Below are 21,319 nucleotides of genomic sequence, written 5' to 3' on the forward strand. Positions count from 1 at the left end.
ATGCAACCCTGTCCTCAGGGAAGAGGATCTGTGTGTTCCTTTCTGTCAGCAGCTCCTAGCCAGGGACTGGACCCCACAGCAACCTGCCATGAGATTGGGGGGTGGGAGCTGGTTGCCACTGCACAGAGAGAACAATTTACAGTTCTGCTACCATAATACATCAGCCTCTTCCTCCCCTCTTCCCTAGAGGCTGTACAGTGTCCCGCTGGCCTCTAGAGTGTCAAAACAGTTGTTTCAGACAGTTCCTGACTGTTTTGGTGGAAAAACTGAGTCCCAGAGCCCCCTACTCCACCATCTTCCATGGAAGTTCCTCTTACATTTTAAACGTGGCTGCTAGAAAATTGTAATCACATATGGGGCAGGCAGTGTGTTTCCACTGGGCAGCACCAGTTCAGATTACATCTAGAATTTGCAAAGTGAAGCATTTATGTGGAGCTGTTAGCAGTGGTCCCAGGCATGTGGGTGAGACCTTGGTCCCTCACCCTGCCTGGAGGTGGGGCGGTCCCTTCCAAGACCCACAAGGACTGAGAATTGGGAAGGGCTGAGTCACCAGACAAAAAGCGAAGACTTTGAAGAAAGGGGATAGATACTGCACTGCCCAAGAGCAAATGGCCCTGATGATGATTCACCCATTAGTTCATTCCAGCTCCAGGGACCCCATCCCACAGTTACACACACATGCTAGCTGACCAGAGGGTGGACATACAGTAGACCTTTCTTTCAGCACAAGCACCAGCCCTTGCGCCTTCAACCCAGTCAGTAAGCAAAGAATCCCAGAGATTCTCAAGCCCTGGGGAGAGCATGAACTATTAGCCACTTCCTTGAGACCCTAGTGAAAACTGTGGATGTTTCCATTCCTGTGTGTGGAGGGACTGGAGACCCTTCCATAGGAAAGATTGGGTGGAAACATTTTGAAAGCTCAAACTTCTCCTGTTAGGTGAGCACAGTCACCCATTAATTAAGACAAGCATTTGCTAGCTTGATGGTAATCAATCATTCCTTACCCTCCATATGAACACTGTATTTCTTTTTCTTTTTTTTTAAAGATTTATTTATTATTCGTGCCCCCTCCCTGAGATGGCTCCCTCATCTGTCTGCGTATTGCTTGCACTCACTGTCTGAAATCTGTATCTGCTTGCTGTGTGCTCTCTGTGTCTTTTCATTGTGTCTACTCACTGTGTGCGCTCATCTTCTCTAGAAAGCCCCAGGAATCGAACCCGAGACCTTCCATATGGGAGGTGGGCACCCAGTCGCCTGGGCCACATCTGCTTCCTGCCCCCTGTGTATTCTCATTGTGTCTCCTTGTTGTGTCAGCTTGTTGTCTGTTCGTCTTCTTCAGGAGGCATCAGGAACCAAACCTGGAACCTCCCATGTGGGAGGCAGGCACTCAACTGCTTGAGCCACATCCGCTTCTCACCTTTATTTAAGGGGTTATGATTTAATTGTATCTGTGTGTTCTATTTTCCTTTCCTTTAAAAAGTATACATTTAAATATACTTTCATAACATTTAAAATAATTTTCTGATTAGGTATGGAGTACTAACAAAAGCAAGAAGGGACTACAGCTTAGAAGTGATCATGATTTGCATTAAATGCAATTTTCTTTTAAAACCGCACACCTCAGTTGAATTGTTTAGCTGACATGTGCACAATTGCAGATCAGCCTAAGGCAAAACAAAACACCAAAAGATATTCTACCAATAATGGTAAATCCGATGACAATATAACATTGAAATTAGGATTTGAAGCATATGAAATGCCCTAACAAGCTCTTCATCACTCAGGCTTTCAGCAGGGAAACCAGGCAGATTTTCCCACATCCTTCCCTGGAGGTGATGGGGGGACAGAGGGTCATCTTTAGAGCCTGAAGGCAGTCAGCGTCTGGCAAAGAAGGAAATGTGGTGAAGAGATGGCTGGCCAAGGTTGGGGGCTGTAATCAAGAAGTTGAAGGCAGGTCCCTCATTCTAGGAGAAAGTCAAGCAATATGCTTTCAAACCTGGAGGAAAAGGTCCAGGAGAAGCTCGAGGAGAGCTAAGGGCTGGAGGTGCTGAGGAGCCTATAGATGGGGAGGTGGTCCCATAACCAGGCATGGGTCCTCAGCTCCAGAAGTAAACAGGTCATCTGTTCCTGCTTCTGTGCTGGCGTTTGGAACAGAGGCACCTCTGCTGGAGAGTCCTTGATGACCCATCCACGGACACAGGCCTATCTCTTCTACCAGGGAAAGAGAAAGACATGGTGGGTGGTGCATGGTCAACAGAGTAGAGTGAACTGCCTGTCTCAGGGCATGGACCACAAGAGCCCTCCCTTCCCAGAAGATGTTAGTGTGAAGACAGCCAAGGTCTAGGGCTCTGGGGGTTGGCTGTTCGTGGCTTCCAGTCTTTGGGTTTCCTTATAGCAATTTCTTTCTTAGCCTGGCAGCTCCACCTTCTCTCCTTCAAGAGACCTCTCTCCAGCATGAGCAGCCATGAGTGTTGAATATTTATCACAAAGAGCAATGTATCTCAAAACGGACTTTTTAATTTTTTTTTTTTTGCATTTAACATTTGCTTTTTCTCTTCCATCCATTCTTTCATTTTAAAAAAATTATTTATTTATTCCTCCCACCGTCCTGTTGTTTGCACTTGCTGCCTGCTCTCTGTGTCTATTCATTGTGCACTTTCTGTGTCTGCTCGTTTTCTCTTTAGGAGGCACCAGGAGCTAAACCCAAGACCTCCCATGTGGGAGAGAGGCACTCAATCGTTTGAGCCACCTCCACTCCCTGTTTTGTTGTGCCTCTTTGTGTTTCAGTGTTGCAACTGCTCGCTGCACCAGCCCGTCATGCCAGCCCATCGGGTCAGCTTCTGTCTTGCTCATCTTCTTTGGGAGGCACCAGGAACTGAACCTGGGACCTCCCATGTGGTAGGCAGGTGCCCAAATGCATGAGTCACATCTGCTTCCCTTCCATTCGTTCTTTTCATGAGTCACCTATTTTTGCAGTCATGTGTTTCTGCTAAACAAGTTCATGAAGAAGCTCTATTTTCTGCCTCAAGGCTTTTCATTCATTTCCTAGTGATTGTTGGCCAAATGGAGTGGACAGAAGTCCCATTTCAGCACTTTTGTTTTAGCTCATGCTAGTCTGACACCTCTTCTCTGGGTCTGGACTGGAGATGGTCTCTCCTTTTTACACCTCAGATTAATGTCGATTTTGCTGTGAGATGTCTGTCCATCATCTGCCCTGGAATTTTAATCTTCTCACTTTGGTGATTTGAAGCTGTTTCAGCTGCACTCTGCCATCAGTCATGCTGGAATTTCATCCCTTTTAGAAGAAAAGCTTTTCCTGGGTCTTTGAGATTTCCAATGTGATTTAATCAGTTCACTGAGCAAAGTGTGTTGTCCATGCCAGCCTGCCTCCTCCTATAGCAACTGATCTTGCTGTTGTTTCTAACTTAGTTTTTACTTTCATGAAGTTGTGTAGACACAGTTTAAGGAGTCAGCTCCCCTTTCCTCTTCCCCAGACGTGATCCCTGCCTGCTCTGGAGGCTGATTCCTATAACTGCTCCCTCTTTGTTTCTAAAGAACATGCTTATAGTGCTGCTCAGTTATTTGGTTCTAGGCATTATCTCTTGTCTTCCTGTGTAAGAAAAAACTTACTTCCTCACTGTCACGCCTCCCCGATACTCAGCATGCAGGCTTCCTCTCGCTCTCTCTCTCTTTTTTCAAAATATATTTTTTATTTATTTTTAAAAGGCACTTAGATTACATAAAATGTTACATAAAAAAATATAGAGGATTCCCATATGCCCCACGCCCCACACCTCCCACTTTTCCCCAAATTAACAACTTTTTTCATTAGCGTGGTACATTCATTGCATTTGATGAACACATTTGGAGCATTGCCACTAAGTACAGATTATAGTTTACATTGTAGTTTACACTCTCTCCCCCCCAATTCTGTAGGTCATGGCAGGATATATAATGGCCTATATCTGTCATCGCAATGTCATTCAGGACAATTCCAAGTCCTCAAAATACCCTCATATTATAGCTTTTTTTCCTTTTCCCTGCCTTCGGCACCTCCAGGGGTCACTGCCTCCACATCAATGACATAATTTCTTCCATGGCTAGAGTCACAGTAAGTCTATAGTAGAAGACCAGTAAGCCCACTCTAGTCCATATTTTATTCCCCAATCCTGAGGACTCTGGGATGGTGATGCCCACTCCGCCTTTAATGGAGAGGGGCTGTCTCTTCATCTTCCCCAAATTGCTCAGTCCTCATTTTTATCAGAGCCACATAGAGAGTCAAATTTATTATTAATTTTTATTACTAATTTGCTATTACCCAAGCAAATCCTAGTCTCCACTGAAGCATGTGGTGCATGACCAGTGCTTAGCTTTTCCTTCTTTAGAGTTTATAATTGTCTTTTCCCCCCTTTGCTTAGTTTCTACATAGCTATCACCACTCTCCCCAAACTTTATCTCGAGTATGTGAACCTCCTCTCCAAATGTTCTGATTTGTCGGGTTTTCAATTGATTTCATCTTCAGGAAGAAACCTCTCCTGGTGTTGCCGAGCTGCAACATCAAGTTGAGAGTGCTCTCTGCCTGTGGCCCCCTGTCACTCACCTGGTGGTGTCACTCATCTGACTCCTCCTTCACAGCCGTCCTGCAGGCCCCCTTCACCTCTCCCTCGCATTGACCCATTTCCAGGTCTTTCTTGGTCTTCGTCTACTCTCTTGTTTTGGTCTAACATGTCCTCTAATAGCTTCCTGAGAAATGCCACATGGGAGGGAAATGTTTTTAACAACGTGCCTGTCTAAAAATACCCTTCCTTATTCTAGCCTCACACACGAGCTCAGCTGGCATAGGATTTCACGCTGGAAGTAATCTTCGCTGAGGTTTGCGAAGGCATTGGCTCCACTGTCTCCTGCCTTCCAGTGCCGCTGCTGAGAAGTCTGGTGTCGTTCCGCATCTTGATCCCTTGTGTAGACCCTAGTTTTGATCCCTGGAAGCTTTATAATCATCCCTCTGTCCGCAGGTGTTCTGAAACTTCAAGTTGCTGTGTCTTGGTATAGATCTATTTTTCAAATTATTATTAGAGAACTTATAGGTTTACAGAAATATGCATAAAATACATAAAACACGGAGTTCCTATGTAACATCCTATTATTAACACCTTGCACTAGTGTGGTTCATTTGCTGCAATGGATGAAAGAACATTTTTATAACTGTATTATTAACAATAGCCTGTCATTTAAAACAGGGTTCCCTGCTTGTGTTGTACAGCCCTATGTGTTTTTTTTTAAATTTTTATTCTAGTAACACATATACAACTTAAAATTTCCTCCTTTTAACCACATTCACATATATAATTCAGTGCTACTAACTACATTCACAGTGTTGTTCTACCATCACTGCTGTCCATTACCAAAAACTTTATAACCAGTCTACAGAGAAACTCTGTACAATTGAAGCATCAACTTCCCATTCTCTAGCCCCACCCAGCCCCTGATAACCTATATTTTAGATTCTGACTCTGTGAGTTTGATTATTTTAATTATTTCATATCAGTGAGATAATACAAGGTTTTTTCTTTTGTTTCTGGCTTATTTCACTCAACATGTCTTCAAGGCCATCCATGTTGTTGCATGTATCAGGGCTTCATTACTTTTTATATCTAAATGATGTTCCATTGTATGTATATACCACATTTTGATCATCCATTCATTGGTTGATGGACATTTGGATTGCTTTCATCTTTAGGCGATTGTGAATAATGCCACTATGAACACTCGTGTGCAAATATCTGTTTGAGTTCCTGCTTTCAATAATTTTGTGTTTATAACTAGTAGTGGAATTACTGGGTTAGGTAGTTTTTCTCTACTTAGCTCTCTGAGGAAATGCCAAAATGTCTTGGTTTGGATCTATTTTCATCCTTTGTACTGTCTTCTATTTGCTTTTTCCATAAAGTGTATGGGGATGTTACATATTCAAAAATGTTTATTGCCTTATGCTTGGGTGACAATTTGGCTGGGTAAACATTTTAGGGTTACTATTTTCCTGAAATCTCTGTAGGAGATGATTACCTCTTTTAAATCTTTGAATTTGTCCTGAAAAGTCTTGGGCCAGCCTGAATCTCCTTATGGGGAGAACTGATCTTTTTGTCTGCCAATGCCCTCAAAATTATTTTTATAATTTCAGTGAATTTTACTAGTATGCATCTTGGAGTTATTTTTTTGCCAGTATGTGTGTTTCCTTCTGTAGATTCAAGGCTTCTTTAATTTCTGGAAAGTTGTAGAATTATACCTGTATATAATTCATCTGCCCCCCTTCTGCCAAGAAAACTGCCCCAGTTGTCTTCTCTGGGCACTCCAATTATTTTGTATTTTTGCCTGTCTTCCACATCTATCATTTTTTCCCCAACCCTCTTCATTTTTAAATTTTGTTTTTCCATGTCACTTTGCTCACTTCTCTCCTTCCCATCTTCTGTCATCCTTATCCTATTTTTAGCAGTACCTAGTCACCTGTTTTCAATTTTGCTTTCATGGACGTATTCATTTCTTTTCCTCCACTTCTTTCTTGAGCTCTGCCAACTCGTGTCTCAGCCTCTTCAGTTGTGCCACCATCTAGTTTTGAGCGCTTTTGCTGCTCATCTTCTACTTCAGGACCTTTTTGTAAATCATGGCCAAGTATTGGGTCACAACCTTCCTCTGCCCTGCAGCCATTTTTCCTTGGCAAGTGCTCTTCACCAGCTCCTTTCTGCCCTTGGGGTTTGAGGATCTCAGGATGCAGACCTCTGCTGCTTCCTTCTGGGCTGCTCCTCTTTGAGCTGCCCAGTCGAGGGTCATGTGGGGTCAGTGCCACGTCAAGGAAAGCAGAACCTCGGTGCGTGAGCTGTTCATCTCTTCTTCTCCCCAGCCAATGGATTTGGCTACTCTAGGGTAACTCACAAGGCAAAGCTTTTCCTACAAATACAGCTTATCTATTTCTTAGACCCAAACCAGGCCAGGGAAGCTCCCACTGCCACCCAGGGACCAAAGTCCTGGCTGTAGCAGCCAGAGACGCTGCTTTGCACATTGGGAAGGTGCCCCCAGGGGAGGGGAGTGAACTTTGCCGGATCTTTCTGAAATCTGCAGCTGGAGCCCTCTTTCAGCTTCATCCTGCGTCTCCTGGCAGCCCTTCTGCCTGCTTCACGGTTTAGGAACTCCGCTGTAGCCTAGTTTCTCTGAAGATGGTGTTTTCGTCTGTTCCTCAGGCTCTAGCTGCTTGTGGATGATTTTCGAGAGCCGGTGATGGTACACTCTTGCCGCTGTCCTCAAACCAGAAATCTTTCTATGTACTTTACTGAAAGCAACTTTGACCTGCAATTAGGTGGGGAATGAAAAGAATGAGTAATAAGGAAGAACACTGATTTGACATGAACCCTTGAAAGAAAGTACAAAATAGTGATCAAGAGACTGCATTTTTCATCACTGTAATACCTGCCGTCCTGTATGTACAGTGGGATTTTCTTCCATTTCTTCCAGTATCTTACTTTTTTTTTCATTTTGTCTTCAGAGAAATTTTAGGTCACAGTAAAGTCACATACAGAATATGGGGGACTCCTATACACCCAACATCCTCTCCCTTTCCCCCCTCTTGTACTAATAATGTTTTCGCATGTGGATGGTACATTTGCCATAACTGTTGTGCAAATATTGATACATGGCTACCAACCACGGTCACTGGTGACATTATGGTTTACACTCTAGACCATAGACTTTTATAAAATTTTTGATAAAATTTAATATGTCCTGTATCCATCATTGCAAGATCATGCAGAACACTTCCATTGTGCTCTAAATACCCCCGCTTTCATCTCTTCTATTCCTCTCACGGCCCTCCTCCGGGCCCACGGTGACCATCAGGCTTCACTCCTTGAAGGACGAGATCCATAGATACTTGCAACACCACGGAGGGCTTGACACACTGGTCTGTCCTCCCCTACTAGGAACCGCCCGTGCTCTCCAGGGACAACGTCCCCTCTGTTTGAGAACCTGTCAGACCTCCCCAGGAGGGGAGTCTGACTCCTTCCCGCTCATGTGGGGCTCCCCCCACTGATAAAATGCTCTATGACAAAATGATCACTTGCACATTCTCTAGAAGACTGCCCAGCGGCGCCCTGTCCCAAATGCCGCCCTCCATCTGACACCCTGCATCAGTAGCCCTTCCCTGACATACCGCCAAGAGAGCTTTCTCAACATTGTGGTTTCAACCACATACCCACCAGTCCCCAGTGTTCACCTGCTCCCTCCCCCAGCCCTCCCCCCAGCTCCCTCGACCACCCAACCCATCCTCCCCACCCCACTCTACCCCGTCAAGCTTGCACCACCCAACCCATTGTATCACTCCACCCCTCTCACATCCCTTCACTGCCCAGCTACTCACTTCTACCTTACCATAGATTTTGGGAGTTGGCTCACAACCTTCTTCTCCCTTTCTAATTCCTGTAAACCTGTCTGCCAGACTCTAGCTCTCTGGGTTGGCTCGATTTGCTTAATTCATATCAGTGAGGTCATGTAGTATTTGTCCTTCAATGCCTGGCTTGCTTCACTCAACATAAGGTCCTCGAGATTCAGCCATGCTATCCCATGTGTTGTACCGTATTCCTTCTTACAGCTGAGTAGTGTTCCACATGTATATACCACATTTTGTTTATCCATTCATCAGTTGATAGGCCTTTGGGTGGTTTCCCTTTTCCTGCTTTTATGAACGGTTCTGCCGTGAGCACACATGGACAGGACTTCCTTGGAGTCCCCGTTTTCAGCTCTTCAGGGAATACACCCAGGAGTGGAATGCGGCCTCTGCATTGTAACAAGGTCCCCAGGCATCGTGTGGATGAGGTGCTTCTGCGGCCTGAATAAACAGTGCCCCGGGTTTTGTCGGTGGTGTAGACAGGGCTCCCTCCTTGGCGGCTTGCTCCTGAGATGAGATGGACAGGAAGGGACAGCCGTGCGCCCAGCCGTGCAGGCGACCTGGGTGAAGCAGACCGGGCGGGAAAGGCCGGCCGGGGCCGGAACACGGTCTTCTCTCTGCCCCCCCCAGGGTGACCACGTGTGGCTGAACCCCACTTCTGCCCACCAGACCGACGTGGCCATCGGGGGTGTCATCAAAGGCACGAAGCCGGGCAAGGTCTTGGTGGAGGATGACGAGGGCAAGGTCAGTGACCCGGGGCTCCCGCCCTCCCCGCCCCACCCCACGGGTGCCGCGGGGCCCCTCCCCTTCTCGGGCGCTGCTCCCCAACCCCAGGGGTTCCAGCCGCAAATGGGACAGGCTCGCGGTGGAGTCCCGCCGTGGTGGGCACGCCTCGGTGGGAACTCGGGGGGCGAGATGGCAACCAGGGAAGACGAGGACAATTGGGGTGCAGGAAGGAGCGCAGCGGGAAAGCACTGTGCAGAGGACGGGCGGGCAGAGCAGGCTGGCAAAGCCGAGGCAGGGAGCCCTGAGGCCGAGGAGGGCGGGGGGCGGAGGGAGGAGCGAGACCGCACAGGTGGGAGGGGGAGCCTGGGGGGGGGCAGCCCATCCTGGAGGCTCCTGCCCTGCGGGTGGGGAGCAGGGTCCCTCCACGGGGGAGAGGAGTGAGGGGGCACGCGGCGCCCCGACTGGCCGTGGGACCCCCTCCTGGGGGTGCCAAGACGGCCGCTCCAGGTACAAGGAGACTTTTCCTCCAGGGAGCAGGCTCTGGACTGTCCTGTGAGCTCCGTATGATGGGGCCATTTCCCTGCTTTTAAAGTAATAATATCTCCTGTTCTGGGATGCAGTGTGGCTCCAAAAGCCCTTTGCTGGCCCACTTCTTTTTTTTAATATTCATTTCTTATTTATTTATTTTTTCCTGGTACACGTTTATTGTAAGAACCCCCAGCTATAAACCCACCTCCGATCCCAGTCACAGCCTCCCCGAACTGCAAGCACCTTTGGCCCTGGTCTGAAATTCACCCCCAGCCCCGGCCACAGCCCCTGGCCCTGACGCATGCCAAACCCGGGCCGCAGACCGGCTGGTCCAGGCGTGAGCACCCCGACCCCGCGGCCCGCGACCCATGGGCAGACTCCCCATGCAGGGCCGTGGTGGGCTGGGGAGGCCGGCCCTCAGGCGAGCGCGCGCCCCGGCGCCCTTCCTTCCAGGAGCACTGGGTCCCCGCGGAGGACGGCGTCGCCCTGAGCCCCATGCACCCCAACCTGGCCCAGGGCGTGGACGACATGATCCGCCTGGGGGAGCTGCACGAGGCCAGCATGCTGCACAACCTGCTGATCCGGTACCGGGAGCACAAGATCTACGTGAGCACCCCCGCCTCGCCACGCGCGCTCCGTGCCCACCCCCAGCCAGGCTGGAGCTCCCCCTTGCCCCCACGGGCCGGGGGGTGCAGGCGGCTCCCCGAACCTCTGATCCCCACCCGAAGGGCGCGGGAGGCAGCAGAGGCGCAGTTGGGGCTAGGTCGGGGCACCCCCTTTGCTTTGGGCTGCATGAGACCACCTCCCAGGGAGGCTGCAATAGCTAGACGAGCCCTGCCCTCCTCTGAACGCACCTTTCCCGGTCCTCGCTGCCGGCCCAGCCCTGGGGTCAGACTCAGGAGCCAGGGCGGTGGGTGTGCGGTGCATAAAGAGATCGCCAACGCCTGTCAGCTTCCAGCAGGGTCGGCACCGACTGCAGACACCCCGACAGCGCCGTTCAATGCCTCGCTGGCTCTCTAGGTGCCCCCAGTTAGGCGCTACAGGATTCTCCCCAAGTCTCCAAGTTCAGGGGTCCTCCGGGGCCACCCGCTCTTCTGAACAGGTGGCTACAAACTGAGGGGTTCCCTCTACCCCCTTGGGCTCACTAATTCGCTAGATCGACTTGCTGATTATAGGATTATAGCTTTAGTACAGAGAAAGGCGACCGGGAAGAAGCAGCCAAAAGACGAGAGGCGGGGCCGGTCTTGCGGACGCAAGCTCCAAGCTCCGTGTCCTCTCCACCCGGGTCAGACCCGTCCCCCTCGCCGCGCAGCGAAGCGCCGACCCGTCGGGGAAGCTCATCAGGGGTCTTGGGCCGTAGGCGTGCTGGAGGGAACCCATGTCCGTGGGGTCGAACTCAATCTGCAGCCCCCCAGAGCTTGGGGAGATGGGCTGACAGGCATCACACGTGGGTCTCCCCGGTGGGCCCACAAGTGTGGCCCGCCACCCCGAGTCATTTCCTCAGCGTCAGCTCTTACGTGGGGTCCTGGGTGCACCAAGAGCAGCCGAAGACGCTCCAGTCACGGGAAATCCCAAAGGCACGGAGCGGAACTCCCCAGGGCCTGGGGACAGGGGCCGCCAAGAGCTTCAGCCAGCGACAGCCGTCCTTCCTCCCAGAGCCCAGCCAGGGCGGGGGCCCTGCCCCCACCGCGGGTTCCACCCTGAGCCACGCAGGATTTCCCTGGCAGAGCTGCCCCAGCGGCCCCACTGCCCTCCCTGGGGGGCGCCTGCCTCCGGGTGCTGGGCTGGGCCTCCTCCGGCTCCAAGGGGCAGTTCTCCCAGGCTGCTCAGGGAGGCAGGGAGTGACCTGGGGACCCTAGCGGGGGGAGGTGAGGAGGGGCCCCGCTCGCCCTGAATGAGCCGCCTCTGGCTGCGTGTGGCTCAGAGCTCCTGGGAGCTAAGCTGCCGTGCACGCTCGCAGTTCCAGGGTGCCGGGGTGTCACGCTCGCCCGTGAAGCCCCGGGAGGATCCTCTCCGACTCTAAAATGAGAAGCCCGTGGCTCGTTGGGGTGGCTCTCGCTGTGCCACCCCCGGAGAGGCGGCCAGGCCTCGTGAGGGGTGGACGAGCAGGCTGGCTCGGAAGTGGGGGCCGGGAGCGGGGCCTCGGGTGGCTGGGACCGAGGACCAGCTGGCGTGGCGCGTGGGAGGGGAAGCCAGGAGGTTTAGGGGCGGCAGAGGCAGGGCCGGAGCCCCTCGCCGGGGCAGGGGCGGGGTTGGCAGCTCCCCAAGCCAGGCTTCTGCGTCCTGGGAGGAAGTTTGGGGCCAGAGGCCAAGGCGGGACAGGCCCCTGTTCCTGGAGGACAGCACGAGCGCAAGTCGGCGTGAGCCCCTTGCCCGGGAGCTGCAGGCCGAGTGGACTTGCGCCCACCACTCACCTGCCCCCCCATCCCCGTCCTCGGGCCCAAAGGGACTGTCGCGCGTCCGACCGCGGCAGGGCAGAGGGACCGGTACGGCTGAAGCTTGCAAGTGCTCCCACTGGTCACAGCCCACCCCCCCCCCCCAGGCTCTCTGGGTCCCTCCCCCAGGAAACCCCCAGACCTCGCCTCAATTCAGCCGCAGGAAAGTGAACCCCGGGGCCGCGGGCTCAGGTGGCAGGGGTCCCCCGGGCCAGCGCCCAGGTGCATTGCTGCCCCTTTCGCCCCCTCACCAAATCCCGCTCCTCCCTCCTCTAAAGGCCGCCCTCCCTGCCTCTGGCCAGGCCCGGCCGCTCCGGCCTGGACCATGGTGGCCTCTTGAAGGCCACACGGATTAGAGCACGGCACTGCCCCCAGGCCCCCAGGCTCCCACCCGTGGAGCACAACCCGAGCCGCCGTCCACGGCCCCTGGGACCTGGCCGCCTCGTCCCGTTCCTTCCAGCCATTTTACTGCTCCCCTCCCCTGCTGGACTGAAAGACCCCCCTCCCCCAGAGTGGGGGCCTCGTCCCATACGTCGTGGACTCTGTGGCTGGCGTGGCGTAGGTGCCCACGATACCTGTGGCCTGTGCTCCCCGCATGCAGCCTTAGGTCAGGCCTTCCCTGGGGACCTGTGCCTCTGTGCGGGGCCCCCTCATCTGTGCCGCTCAGGAGGGCCCGGCGCCAGCATGTGCCCGGCCGACAAGGGCTGCGTGGCCCGTCGGCCTCGCGGAGCTGGGGCAGGCAGGGGAGAACGCAGTGCTTTGGGCAGCTGGCTGATTTTAGGGCGCCCCTTCTCAGCCCAGGCGTGCCGCGAGCCTGTGTCCGTGACCGTCTCGCCGACTCTCCCCACTCTGCAGGAGCACCCCCTCTTCCCAGGGGAAGATTCCGAGCCGGGAGCACGCGCAGCCCCTTCCCCGCGGGCCCCGGCAGCTCCGCTCACCTCCTGCTCCCTCCGCAGACGTACACGGGGTCCATCTTGGTGGCCGTGAACCCCTTCCAGGCGCTGCCCCTCTACACCCTGGAGCAGGTGCACCTGTACTACAACCGCCACGTGGGCGAGCTGCCCCCGCACGTCTTCGCCATCGCTGACAGCTGCTACTTCAGCATGAGGAAGAACAAGCAGGACCAGTGCTGCATCATCAGGTGGGGCAGGGGCTCCTGGCTCCTGGGGGAGAGCGGAGAGACCCAGGACCTTGTAAAGGGAGCCAGGGTCCCCTCCTTCCACGCTCCTGACCGGGCTGGCGGGCTGGCGCAGTTTAGGGGCTCTCTCTGGACACCTGCCCCGGGAGAGGCTCCCAGCCCTGCAGCCCAAGGCGACTCTCCCAGGCTTCTGGCCTTTGGAACCTGGTCTCCCCAAGTCTCTCCAGGGTCCAGGCAGCCCCAGCCTTCAGTGCATGTTTACCAAGACAAGCAGGGAAGGATGGAGGGGGGAGGGCCGGGCTCCTCAAGAAACGTGGTACCGGGGTCTAACAGGCAAGGTCTCGCTTCCAGAAAAGTCGGGGCAGTTCAAGCGAGGACGAGGGTGGAGGTGACTGCAGGTGGCAGCTCCCAGGTGGCAGGCCCAGGAAGGGTGTGTCCTTTCAGCCCAGGTCCTGGGCTGTGCTGCGGGTCTGGCCCTGCCTCCTTCCTCTGAGGGCAAGCCCTCCTGGTACCGGGGAGGACGGCGGGCACGGGAAGGGAGGCAGAGAGGGTCTGGCTCCAGGACACCTCACCCGGCTCCCTAATAGAGCCATCCATCCATCTGTTCATCCGAGACGTTATTGTGCTCCTCCTCTGTGACCCCACTCTCCTAACACTGGAGAGACAGCAGCAAACATGAGGAACTAAATTCCATCCCTCGTGGAGCTCACATTGCAGAAGGGGAGACAGATAGATAATAAATAAGCAAATTTTAGGCAACGAGTAACTCTTTGAAGAAAAACGTAGTGGGGGGTATTAGTCAGCCAAAGGGGTGCTGATGCAAAGTACCAGAAGTCTGTTGGCTTTTATAAAGGTTATTTATTTGGGGTAGACGCTTATAGTTACCAGGTCATAAAGTATAAGTTACTTCCTCACCAAAGTCTGTTGCCACTTGTTAGAGCAAGATGGCTGCCGACGTCTGCCAGGTCCAGCCTTCCTAAGGCTCCGTGGTCCCTGCTTCTTCCGTACCAGCTGCGGCTGGAATGAGTCTCATCTCTCTCCCCAGGCTCGTTTCTCTCTGGGCTCAGCTGCCCTGCTCTCTCCACAAGGCCAGATGTAAACTCTCCTGCAAACGGCTCGTCTCTTCCCAGGGCCTCTGCCGTGTCTAACGGAGCCTTCTCTCTTTCTTCACATATCTGCTTCTGTGTATTTACTTCCTGGGTCTCCAGCATTAAAACTCCCAAACTCTTCCTCTGCCCTGTCGTTTTCTCTAAGTCCCACTGACACAGCCCAATCAAAGCCCTGATCACAACTCAATCAAGTAAAGGTGAAACCTCTGAAGTTGATACAACCTAATATGCCCAGAGGAACAGAGCAGTTCACAAACATAATCCAATATCTATATTTGGAATTCATGAATAATACCAAACTGCTACGAGGGGGGAAGGGAAGCAATGGTGGGGGCTATTGCTTTAGGCTTCTCTGAGGAGGGGACATCTGAACAGAGTGACGTCGTGTAACACATGGCATCACACTTAGTGTCCTCAGCAACCTCAGAAGTAGGTGCTATTATTCCCACCCGATTGCCGAGGACACCTACACTCAGGGAGGCTGAGGTCTTTTCCCAGGGATACCCAGTGCTAAGTTGTTTATTATTAAGGAAGGAGTTCAAACCCAGGACTCTGGAGGAGGGGAGAGGAGACAGAGATGTGCTCTGGGATGATTTTCGCTTCTTGAGAGTGTGTTAATGAGCTTCTGTGCCAGGGTGCCCTGCCCCCCTCTTCTCGGAACATGCTTCATGTCCTGCAGCCTGGGGTAGGGACAGAGCATCAAGGCTGGTGGCAAACTGGGTTCCCCTCCTGCCCTTGCTCCCCCAAGGGGCGGCGAGACTCTGCCCTTGGTTTCCTATTTCTGTGTAGGAGGGTTGCTTGATGAGCTTATGCTGGTCAGAATGCCTGGGCACCAAAAGGGCATTATTGGGACATAGGAAAACACAGGAATATAGACTGAAAGCCTTATGTCAACATTAAAGTTCTTGAACTTGATTACTGTGCTTAAGGTGATTATATAAGTGAGTATCCTTGTTCTTAAGAAATGTATATGGCAGTATTAAGTGTTCCAGGAGCATGATGTATACAGCCTACTTGAAAATGGTTAGATAGATACAACAAACACGGCAAAATGTTCAAGTTGGTAAATCTGATGTCTGGATGGGGGTATGCTGGAGTTCTCTGCCTGGGTTTTTGTATTATTTTTTCAACTATCCCGTAAGTGTGAAATTATCTCAAAATAAAATGTTAAAAATAAATACCCATGAGGGACAGTAACTCACATAGTCCAAGACCACCAACAGAGATTTGTTGATTGAACTTGTCTCTGCTCACGTACATTTTGATCATAAATTTTTTAAAAGATATTTTCAGATGAAATAATACCTATCTAAGATTGGCTTCAAGATAGTACAGGGATTGAGAGCCCATGTGGCTCAGTAGCTGAGTGCTGCCTTCCCACATACGAGGTTCCGGTTTCAATCCCCAGTCCTGGTACCATAAAATAAATAAAATAAAATAAAATAATGAAGTAAACAAAACAGGAGCCGAGAAGTAGATGAAACCAAATCAGCCTGGAGTTGAAGCTGGGCAATGGGCACATGGGAGTTTATTATGCAAATGTTGAAGTATGTATAAATCCCCTGGGAGCTTGTTAAAATGCAGAATTCTGATTGAGCACAGAAGGGTGGACCCAGGATTCAGCATGTCTAATAAATATTTCTAACAAAATGATGGTGCAGGTCTGTGGGCTACAATTCATCAGTAAGGTATACAATTTTGCCTATATTTGTAACGTTTCATAATAAAAACAATTTATAGAAAAGTAATATTTTAAGCTTTCATTATAATAGCAATACCAGTAACTGCTAACCTGAGTGTGTGCTATGCACCAGTTTGGCATAAAATCCCTAGGTAAATTTTAAAAAAATGAGTTTCCTTATATCACCATTGTGAAATAAATACATACGCACAATGAAAATGCTAGAAATTTTCAGAAAAAAATTTGCTGGATTTTTTTTTTTTTGAAGAAAATGCTCCCCCTCATCCCAATACAACCAACATGTTTCACTTGACAAGTAACAAGTCAGCATTTTTCATGTTATTACAAACTCATTGTAGACTTTGTTCTCATGACTGCATGAGGTTGCCTGATTGGATGAACCATAATCCATCTGGTCACTTCCAATTTTCCATAATTATAATGATAAATAATCACGCTGTCATGAGGCGAAAATGTGCTGTGCAAAGCTTTTTCTGAATTAAGGATGATTTCCTTCCGCTGCAGGGCAGGAGCAATTCTCAAGGTGTGCGACCCCTATGCCAAATTGTTTTCCAAAGGGCCTCTCTCTTCCGTGCCCTCTCTCACCAGCCTGCACACGCTGCTCTTGCGGATACTGTTATCACGAAGGCACTGCACTGTCCCCTTCACTCACCAGTGTTTACAGAGCCCTGGGCTGGGCCTGGGTTGCCCACTATGGAACAATCCAGAAAGAAACTGGTGGGCAAGGAGCTGACCGCCCAGCAGGAAAGGAAAAGAGAAACCCACCAATGACTCGTATAGACAGGCTGAGACCCCCAGGGAGCTCTGGGGCAACACTGGGATTTTGGCCCAGGAGAGGGCTTCCCTGCTCCACCGGACCCCGAGAGCAGCCCCGCAGTGCATCTGCAGAGGGCCTTCTGTTGACCCGCGCCCCCGCACACCTCTCCGCAGCGGCGAGTCTGGGGCTGGGAAGACGGAGACCACCAAGCTCATCCTGCAGTTCCTGGCCACCGTCAGCGGCCAGCATTCGTGGATCGAGCAGCAGGTCCTGGAGGCGAACCCCATCCTGGAAGGTGAGGGCCCCCTGGGGACGGGCCTTCCGCCCCAAGCCCCGCCAGCTGGGCCCTCCCTGCTGAGAGGAGCCCGTGGGAGAAGATGAGGCCTGGCCCAGGCCGGACCGCAAACCCTCACGGGTTCCCAGGAAGACCAGGGTTGGGTGGGCGGCACGTGTGGGTGCTCCAGGCAGCTTGGAGAGGACAGACGTGGCCAGCCTTTGCCACATGTGCTCCCCAGCGTGGGAACACCTCGTCCCTTGTAAAAGGGCTCTGAGAACAGACAAGTTTAGGAAATGCTGGGCGTGGCAGTTGGGGTCACTGGGAAGCAGATAAAGAGATGGAGTCAGGGCTCCACGCCTGTCGAAGACAGAGAGGGAGGAAGCAGGAGAGGGCAGGAGCTGCCTGCAGACTGGGATGCCATGGGATGCTTAGGGAAGGCAGGAGGAGGGGACGCAGGCTCCGGCAGGGAGAGGTTCCAGCTGACAAAGACTTGCCCAGCCCGGCGGGGAGCTCAGGAGCAAACGCTGCCCCTCTGAGTAGTCCTGCAAAATGACCAGGCTCTCATCCCCCATATGTGCTAGGTCACTGGCTGGGCAGCTAGAAAAGTGCGACGTCGGCCAACTGCACCCTGACAGCTGAGCATCAGGTTCTACTGCTTCCTCTCCCCTCCCCTCTTCTCCTCTCCTCCCCTCTCCTCCCCTCCCCTCTCCCCTCCTTTCTTTTCCAAATTTTTTACTTTTGTTTGAGATATAGTCCACACACTATACAATTCACCCAAAGTGTACACTTCAGTGTTTTTCATTATGTTCACAGATACATACAGTCATCATCACAATTTTAGAGTATTTTCATCACCTCCGAAAGCAACCCCGTACCTTTTAGCTATCATTTTTCATTCCCCCTAAACCCTCACCTCTACCCCTGGCAAGCATCTCTGTAGATTTCTTTCCATTTCTATAGATTTTCCTATTCTGGACATTTCAACGAGTGGAATCATATAATATGTGGTCTGTCGTGTGTAGCTTCTTTCAGCCAGCACAATGTTCTTAAGATTCATCCATGTTGTATGTAGCATACATCAGTGTTTCATTTTTTATAGCTGAGTAACATTCTATCAACTATATATACCACAGTTGATGGGCATTTGGGTTGTTTCCATCTTTTGGCTATTATGAATAATGCTGTGATCAACATTCATGCACACATTTCTGGTCATATGGTAACTTTAGGTTTAATCATTTCAGGAACTGCCAGGCTTTTCCAGAAGGACTGTACCAGTGACATTCCCATAGCAGTGTCTGAGGGTTCTGATTTTTCTACATCCTCAGCAGTGATCGTCTGATCTTGGTCCTAGCCATCCCAGTGTGTGTGAAGTGGAGTCTTATTGTGTTGAGTAAATGGCAGAAGCAGGCATCCTTGTCTCTTTCCTGATCTCAGGGGCAAAGCTTTCTGTCTCACATGGAGCATGACGTTAGCTATGGAATTTTCATAGCTGTCCTTTATCAGGTTGAGGACGCTCCTTCTATTTTTAGTTTGTTGATGTTGTTGTTATGAAAGGGTGTTGGAGCTTGCCAAATACCCTTTCTGGTCTATTGTGTTTTTGTGCTTTTGTGTTTTTGTGCTATTGACAGGATGTATTACATTAATTGATTTTAGGTTGAATCGTCCTCGCATCCTGGGATAGATCCCACTCAGTCCCACCGCGCAGTCCTTTGTACATGCTGCTGGATTTGGTTTGCTAGTATTTTGTTGAGGATTTTTGCATCTTTATCCTTAAGAGATATTGGCCTGTGGTTTTCTTTTCTTGTGATGTCTCTGGTTTTGGTATTAGGGTCATACTGGTCTCATGAAATGGCTTGGGAAGTTTCCCCTCCTCTTCTATCTTCTTTTTTTTTGAGAGTTTGTGAAGAGTTGGTATTCATTCCTTAAATGTTTGATAAAATTCACAAGTGAAATCATCAGGGCCTGGGATTTTCTTTGTGGGTAGTTTTTTTTTTACTATTACTAATTCGATCTCTCCATTTGTTATAGGTCTATTCGGACTGTCTGATTCTTCTTGGGTCAGTTTCAGTAGTTTGTGTCTTTCTAGGAATTTGTGCATTTAATCTAAGTTATCTATGTTTTTGGCATACAGTTGTTCACAGTATTCCTTTTATAATTCTTTTTTATTTCTGTAAGGATTTCTGATTCTAGCAATTTGAAATTTCTCTTTTTCTTAATCAATCTAGTTAAAGTTTTGTCATTTTACTGCTCTTTTCGAAGACCCAACTTTTGGTCTCCCTGATCTTCTCTGTTGCTTTTCGTTTTCTTTCCCCCTTCCTTTATTTTTAAAGAAGCTTTACATCTCTCTGCTTTTCTTTTTTTCTTTTTTAAGATTTATTTTTATTTATTTCTCTCCCCTGCCTGCCCCCCCCCCCCACCGTTGTCTGCTCTTTTGTGTCCATTCGCTGTGTGTTCTTCTGTGTCCGCTTGCATTCTCGGTAGCACCAGGAATTTGTGTCTCAATTTTTGTTGCATCATCTTGCTGCATCAGTTCTCCATGTGTGTGGCACCACTCCTGGGCAGGCTGTGCTTTGTTTGCACGGGTTGGCTCTCCTTGTGGGGCACAATACCTGTGCGTGGGACACCCCTACGTGGAGGCATCCGTGAGTGGCACAGTACTCCTTGCACGTGGCAGCACTGAGCATGGGCCAGCTCACCACATGGGCCAGGAGGCTCTGGGTTTGAACCCTGGACCTCCTATACAGTAGGCGAACTCTCAATCCATTGCACCACATCCACTTCCCTCTACTGCTTTTCTATTCTCTATTTCGCTAATTTCCACTCTAATCTTTACAATTTTCTTCTTTCTGCTTGTTTTGGGTTTAGCATACTCTACCTTTTCCCATTTCTTGAGGATAGGTTATTGATTTGAGGTTTTTAAAGACGCAGATGTTTACATTTATACATATCCCTCTAAGTACTGCTTTAGCTGCATCCCATATGTTTGGTAAGTTGTATCTTCATTTTCATGCATCTCACAGTATGTTCTGATTTCCCTTTTTGAGTCCTTCTTTGACTGTTGATTATTTAGGAGCGTGTTGTTTGACTTCCACTTTTTTTTGTGTTTCCCTTTTTTTTTCTGTTACTGCTTTCTGGTATCTGTGTTTGGAGAACTTACTCTGAATTATTTCTATCCTCTATATTGATGGAGGTTTTTTTATGGGCTGGCATAGGGCTAACTAGTTAGGTTGCCCTTCCCTGCTCCCCTCCTGTAGCTGATGTTTCAGCCCAATCCCCCAGTCTGCAGGCAGAGCCCACACGTCTGACTCCAGAACCCCACTTTGCCTCCTGAGCGCGCCCCTGGCTGCCACAGCTACGGTCAAATCCTACCCACCCTTCAGCTCTCGCCCGGTTCCCACCGCCTCCGAGATGCCTTCCCTGATGACCCTGACGAACGTAAACGCTCTCCTCTCTCTCCAACCCCGGCCTCCCCGGCTCCTCCCAGCCTTCGGAAACGCCAAGACGATCCGCAACGACAACTCCAGCCGCTTCGGGAAGTACATCGACATCTACTTCAGCCCCAGCGGGGTCATCGAGGGGGCGCGCATCGAGCAGTTCCTCCTGGAGAAGTCCCGGGTGTGCCGGCAGGTGAGCCTCCGCTGCGGGAGGAGCTGGTGTCCAGGCCGCTCGCCTGGGGAAACCTCTGCTGGGGAGCGGGATGCGGGGAGACTCCGAAGGGGCGTCCCCTCCTCCGTCCCCCACGGGTCTCAGTGTGCCCCCACCAAACCCCAGCCTTACCGTGAGATGGGCCGGGGGTCCCCAGAATTGGACGGTGATGGTCTTTGCCCAGTGTTTCGGGAAAACAAATGATAGAATTTTCTCCATTCTGAATTTTTCATTCGTACAATTTTCTTCATCCTGAGGCTGGGAAGGGTGTGCGGAGGTCGTGGCAGGGAACCCGATGCCGGAAGGGGGTGGCAGGGAGCAAGGCTGGCGCCACGGGCACGGCACCCGTGCAGACACGGGGCTCGGCGCTCAGACGGGACCCTCGCTGTGCTGAGGGCTCTGCTGCTGCCATCTCCAAACGCTTCACACTTCTCGAACATGGGGCCCTGCAGTTTCATTGGTCACCATAGCTGCTCCGGGATGGGCCCCGGTTTAAGCAGCACCCGCAAAATCAGAATTAGCACAGCCTCGTCAGGGAAAGGTACACGTGGCAAGGTCTGGAGGGGGCACC

The 21,319-nt window shown here is 51.0% G+C and overlaps 1 protein-coding gene across 1 annotated transcript in view; it reads left to right on the forward strand.

The window, feature by feature from the left end:
* Nucleotides 1-21,319, forward strand: part of MYO7B (myosin VIIB) — a 98,188-nt gene that overhangs the window by 21,234 nt on the left and 55,635 nt on the right. Inside the window, 5 exon segments of the mRNA XM_058301178.2 lie at nt 9,059-9,172; nt 10,136-10,288; nt 13,074-13,258; nt 16,997-17,118; nt 20,588-20,730. Coding sequence (XP_058157161.1) covers nt 9,059-9,172; nt 10,136-10,288; nt 13,074-13,258; nt 16,997-17,118; nt 20,588-20,730 — 717 coding nt within the window.

This window comes from Dasypus novemcinctus, chromosome 7 (assembly GCF_030445035.2).
Source record: "Dasypus novemcinctus isolate mDasNov1 chromosome 7, mDasNov1.1.hap2, whole genome shotgun sequence".
In the NCBI taxonomy this organism is placed as follows: domain Eukaryota; kingdom Metazoa; phylum Chordata; class Mammalia; order Cingulata; family Dasypodidae; genus Dasypus; species Dasypus novemcinctus.